This window comes from Centruroides sculpturatus, unplaced genomic scaffold (genome assembly GCF_000671375.1).
Source record: "Centruroides sculpturatus isolate CEXI.00-Female unplaced genomic scaffold, Cexi_2.0 scaffold2668, whole genome shotgun sequence".
Lineage (NCBI taxonomy): Eukaryota > Metazoa > Arthropoda > Arachnida > Scorpiones > Buthidae > Centruroides > Centruroides sculpturatus.
The window spans coordinates 1-6,284 of record NW_019389075.1 but is presented as its reverse complement, the minus strand read 5'-3'; the positions used below and the strand labels follow the sequence as shown (position 1 = coordinate 6,284).

General features: G+C 28.5%; 1 protein-coding gene across 1 annotated transcript in view; it reads right to left on the bottom strand.

Moving 5' to 3' along the window:
* Positions 1-3,425, bottom strand: part of LOC111617156 (WASH complex subunit 5-like) — a gene marked incomplete at its 5' end in the record, with an annotated part of 7,453 nt that extends 4,028 nt beyond the window's left edge. Inside the window, 8 exons of the mRNA XM_023358481.1 lie at positions 69-251; positions 574-825; positions 1,633-1,708; positions 1,775-1,941; positions 2,052-2,164; positions 2,245-2,374; positions 2,439-2,563; positions 3,248-3,425. Of these exons, the coding sequence (XP_023214249.1) occupies positions 69-251; positions 574-825; positions 1,633-1,708; positions 1,775-1,941; positions 2,052-2,164; positions 2,245-2,374; positions 2,439-2,563; positions 3,248-3,425 (1,224 nt within the window). The remainder of the gene's footprint in view (positions 1-68; positions 252-573; positions 826-1,632; positions 1,709-1,774; positions 1,942-2,051; positions 2,165-2,244; positions 2,375-2,438; positions 2,564-3,247) is intronic.
* Positions 3,426-6,284: the final 2,859 nt, after the last annotated feature.

Here is a 6,284-nt window from a genome sequence, read left to right as displayed (position 1 = left end):
ATTATTATTATTATTATTATTATTATTATTATTATAATTACAAAATTAATAAATGCAAAAAGTCATACCTTGGCTTTCGAATTGAATACGAGACGATTATTTAAAGCACTTGCAACACGTTTAACTAATTCTTTTCTTATACCATCTTCTAATAACTGCTTTGGATCAATTTGAATAATGCCAACAAGAGTACATTTCATCATTAATATTCCTTCAGTAAATACTGATATTGAATGTGTATGTTTTGCAACCTAAGTAGTTTTATATTTATATATTATTTTATTGTTATTAAAAAAACTTGGTTATATAAAACTAGTATAGAAGTAATTATTTAGAAGTAAAATCATCATCTAATTAATTAATAATTTTAAGTTTATTTTTAAAGTAAATTCCCCACGTCTATGACTTAATTGATGTTTGGAAAACAATTAACTGTAGTTTACCATAGCTTTGTTGTAATTTAAATACTATTTTGAAATATTAAGAGAAGTAAGGAAATTTATATCATAAAACTAATAGTTTGTAAAGTGGACATCTACAATATTTTATATTGAAAAAGGAAAAAAAACCAACCTCATAGCGTTCTTCGAGTTGAGCGTATGACTTTAACTGATCCTTCATTAATCTAGTCGGTACTTCTTTAATATGGTTAGTTTGCAATTCTATTATCCGAGCTAATAGTTCAAACATTGTTTCGGGAATGATGTGCAAGACTTTACGAACATAAGCCACTAGTTCATTTGAATAATATTGTGAAACTGACATCAAATCTGGACTAGATGCCTGATTGATACGCATTAAAGGCAAATCTAGCGCCGATGCTAACTGAAAGGTAAATAATTGAAAACATAAGAAAAATTATAATAGAACAAAATGCATTATAACAAAAATTTGAATTAAAATTGAACTCTCATCCTTTAAATTCATCTCTGTTGTAATGCACTTGAATTTTACCAACTTATTCAAGAGACAGCATTTTATTTCTTGTATAAAAACTATTTTTGAACCTTTACTTCATTGATGGTTAGTTTAATAAATATTACATTAAGTTCTATTTCATCTTAAATTTAGTGTAAGTAATCAATCAAACCTTTAAAAATGTAGCTCTTAACTTTATTGCAAGAGAAGGATCTCTCTTCAAACCTTGTTGCATGTAACTGGTGTAACTATTTAAAGAAGAATCATATATAAATTGATTTAATAATTCAAACAAAATTTCTCGATTATTTTACCTATCAATAATTTCCCAAGCATATGATAAGTCAGCAACTATTTGAAGAGTTATCAACACTTCTTCTTTAATATTTATTGTTCTGAGCATTTGATGCAAAAATTTTCTTGTATCAGCTAGAAACTGACAGACTTGTAAATTGCTTTCAAGTTGATGAAATTCTTGAACCTAAGTAATACAATTATCAAAAATATATTATTTTATAAGAAAACTGGTGAGAACTATATACAATTCCAACCNCTGTTGTAATGCACTTGAATTTTACCAACTTATTCAAGAGACAGCATTTTATTTCTTGTATAAAAACTATTTTTGAACCTTTACTTCATTGATGGTTAGTTTAATAAATATTACATTAAGTTCTATTTCATCTTAAATTTAGTGTAAGTAATCAATCAAACCTTTAAAAATGTAGCTCTTAACTTTATTGCAAGAGAAGGATCTCTCTTCAAACCTTGTTGCATGTAACTGGTGTAACTATTTAAAGAAGAATCATATATAAATTGATTTAATAATTCAAACAAAATTTCTCGATTATTTTACCTATCAATAATTTCCCAAGCATATGATAAGTCAGCAACTATTTGAAGAGTTATCAACACTTCTTCTTTAATATTTATTGTTCTGAGCATTTGATGCAAAAATTTTCTTGTATCAGCTAGAAACTGACAGACTTGTAAATTGCTTTCAAGTTGATGAAATTCTTGAACCTAAGTAATACAATTATTAAAAATATATTATTTTATAAGAAAACTGGTGAGAACTATATACAATTCCAACCTTATTTTATTAACTATAAATGAAAAAATTTATTATATACCTCTTCCAATGCTTGAATTAACTGAACTATTTTCCTTCCCGTAACAGTTGCATCACTATAACTCAAAGATTCGATTTGTTTAGACATTTCTTTAAACCAAGCTTGAAGATTTTCTATGAAATTTTATTTTTAAGAATGTGTAAAATTCATTTTTATAATGTTTTATTTATTGAAAAAAACTTAATATTTTTACCATTTTTCTCTATTCGAGTTAAAGGCTTCATTCCAGAAAATACATCAGTTAATTCAGTCATTCTTTCCATCCCTTCTTTTTGATAATTCATCCATTTTTCATGTTTTTCAGTTAACAGTTGTTTGAACATCTAAAACATAAAATATTTTAGATTATAAAACTGTATTTTTTGTAAATATTTTAAAGAAACTAACCTCTTTTATTTTTAATTCAAACTGAGCTGTATATAGTAACAACTGGAAAACTTGGAGTGGCTTATATTTACTGTCGGTTAAAACTTGATCTCTTAATTGCCTACATCGTTTATTATTCTCAGCACCTGTCAACAAAGGAACACATTATTTAAGATGTTTAGTCAATAAAATTGATTTTTTTTTAAAAGTTATTCTTAATATTAATGATCTAGTTGATTTGAAAGATTGTTCTTTTGTATCTATGGAGCCAGAATTTACAAATAATTTTCTCTTAATAAGTGAACATTCCCTTATACATTTTATGGCAGACTTCATCAATCAAATGCTTTAATAATAATAATTGAATAATAAAATCAAACATATCAAGTAATTATCTGCATGATAATGGAAGAAATGAATCTTGAAATATGACTTCTTGTATTTTAAGTAATGTTTATATTCTTAATCTTAAAGGCATGTTGAAATTAAGATAATTATTAATAAATAAATATATTTAATAAATGAAATAATCATCGCATATTACTGTATTATGAAATTCAACATTTTAGTATTTGTAATTTTGTTTCCGCTACAGAAAATTTTTAATTTTATGACCTATTCAAATATAAAAAATTTACATTTGATATATGGTAAAGGTATCACTACAGATATTTTTTCGGGAAAGAATTGTATTTTTTATAATGTATTTGTATTATTAATATATTAAAATAATTTATTTCCAAATTATAAAACGTTAATTTGAAATATTTTAAAACATCACATCACATGCTAAAGTTAACATAATAAATTAAGAAAAGAAAACAACATACTTGGTGATAATACGGAGGTATGCAACAACATCCAACGCAATGTGACATTGCATTCACGAACAATGTTCATTAATTTTGGTACATTATCGAGAACAATTTCTTCCGTAAGAGATCCTTCTTTTAAGAGTTGTTCTACTTGAGGAATTAATTTTGAAATCCTATTCTGATATTTAGTACACTATATATATAAAATATTATAAGACACTGAGTTTTCATATTAAGATTAAATTTTTTATAGTAAATAACTTAATCGTATTTTATTAATTACAAAAATATATTTTGAAAAATTCCACAAATAAATATGAAAGTTTACAGTTATTAAATATATTTAACTTTTAAGTTAAATTTGATATTCTGTTGCAGTTACCAATCACTTTACATAAAAATATTTCAATAATAAGAAATATATCTAACTACAAGACAGTTAAATTCATTAAACAGATGCATCCNAACTTCATTTTACCGCTCCGTAGCGTGGCGCATGGTCGGAGGAAAGTAGTTCGGCTGCTCATCCACTATTGGTCCAGATTCTATCAATCTTGTCGCGAAACGACGTTATAGGAGGTACTTTATATGAATGTTGTTACAATTTTTTCGCTACGTTATAGGAATTGTCGTTATAGGAACGCACGTTATAGGGGGATCGACTGTAATGTGAACTTCATATGGCTTTAGTTACAATGACATTTAGAGTGGAGTTCGAACGTGGGAGGATATGTTCCACAATGCAGGAAATCATGTTATCGAGACCTGCATTATCAGATGATTTTATGTAAATTTAAACCTAGGCATAGAAGTTGAAGAAGAAAACATACCTATGAATGACAAAATTCAAATTTTGTAAGAGTACTAATCAATTTCTGTGTCTCATTACATGAATTTGTGTTATAGGGGAGTATGTTATACAAGAGTTCACTATACACAATATTTGTGTATATGTTACCTAGCTAATCTGCAGATTAACTAGGGTGATCCGTTAAAGCTGCGAAAATTGTTCAATTTCTCAAATTACCTAGGTAATTTGCAGAGTATCTAGGTAATCTGCACATTAACGGCTTCCGTATCGTTAAAGTTCAAAAGTTTGTTTCTTTCACTTCCTTTCCCCACTCCTTCTTTTTACGTAGATAAATTTAAATCCTAGAATGCAAGCAAGCACCGAATTGGTGAGTAAAATCAAGAAAAGATTCTTCGCAAACCTCTTTAGCGAAGATTTAAAATATAATACGTAGTGTTTTAATAACAAACCAAAGTATGATTCCATAATTGAAGATGTAAAGCAAATAAAAGTTTCCAAGAAGAAAGAATCATCTCGAGATTATCAAATAATTCAAAGGTGTGATGTGTTGACTGTACGAGGCTGTGAAAAACTCATTGAGCCGTTGTCAGATGCGCGAGAAAGGTTTGAAAAAGTTTGTCCATGCCGGAGAATTGTTTGACATTCGATAAAAACTGAAGAAGACCTTGAAAAATTAGAAGATTCACAAGAGACTGTGATTATGAGATCACAGTCAAATCTTACTCAAGAGGACATTCCGTTATCCCCCGCTTCTACAGAATCACCTATAGAAATACAAGAATTTACCGATAGTAATCTTAAACTGCCTTCTATACCGTTGATTGATGATGCAGTCACGAAGAATATTCAGTTACCCTGCACCTCCAAGGAATCGCCTCTGCAAGTTGAAGAAGTCATCACTGAGTTACTCTCAACTTCAGCAGAATCGCCATCACAGTTTCGTACGGAGCCTGTAAAGAGCACTATACAAGACATAGTCTGTATTGTTTGCTCAAAAGCAGCATCAAGTGCTCACAAGTGTAAATCGTGTAATATGTTTGTTCACGCAGTTTGTGGTGAAGTAGATCCTAAAGAGGAAGGGTATGGTAAGAATGTATTGTGCATCATCTGTAAAAAGAATATGGATCAGAAAATACAGCGTGATGAAGCCAAGAAATGTTTAGAAAAGCAAGCAAAGAAAATGTTAGCAGTTTCTAATGCAAAGCACCCAAACGTCGATGAAGGTTTCGCTGTGAGAATTAAAGTACCCGAAGAAGACAGAGCAAAAACTGATGCACGTTCAATTTTAGCTGTGGTTCTTAGTAAAACAGAGGATGGCTTTTATAAACTTGATACTAAAACAGGTATTTTAAAACAATTGTATGCAAAATCTGAATTCAGTGTTTGCAAAGAGAGATTTTTAACGAAAGAAGATGGATGTCCCTGCTGTAGAAATATCTTTACGTCAAACAGCAATAAAACAATCCCTTGGTACTGGGCAGGGTTTCAGAAAATGTGACTGCAAATCTAAATGTACCACAAATAGGCGTGCTTGTCGCAAAAACCAATTGCTACGTAATTCAAAGTGTCACCAATCTTTAGATTGCACTAATAAGTAAGTACAATTTTATCATATGTTTTGCAAATTCATTTCCCTAATTGTAGTAATATTTTAAACCGTTTGATTTTTGTATTAAAGTTTTTTTAATTGATTGATGATTGATTCAATCAACTAATTTGTTGATTGTATTAACTTGATTCTTTAGATATTGAAAATTAAATAAATAACATTATGTTAATTTAAGCGTACAGAAACGTTGCTGTTGTTCCAGCAAAAATCTTATTTTCACTTTACCGAGTGCCTAGTAGGTAATTTGCAGATTACCTAGATAATCTGAACATTACCTAGGTAATTTGAGAAATGGAATAATTTTCACAGCTTTAACGGATCACCCTAGTTAATCTGCAGATTAGCTAGGTAATGCGCACATTAACGGATTTCGAGCTTTAGCGGTAACATATACATAGAAAAATACAGTAAATAGAATGCATAATTAGGAGAATCAAACATTCATTTAAATTATAGAATGTTACCATAACATTATATTATTATTTCTTCATACCAATTATATATTATTTATTGTTAGTCTGAAGATGGATTTCAAGTTATGTCAAAAACAGTTTTAATAAAATTTAAAATTGTTTCCTTAATTAAACAAACATCTTACAATAGTTAAAATGAAATACAAAGTTAAATTTAAC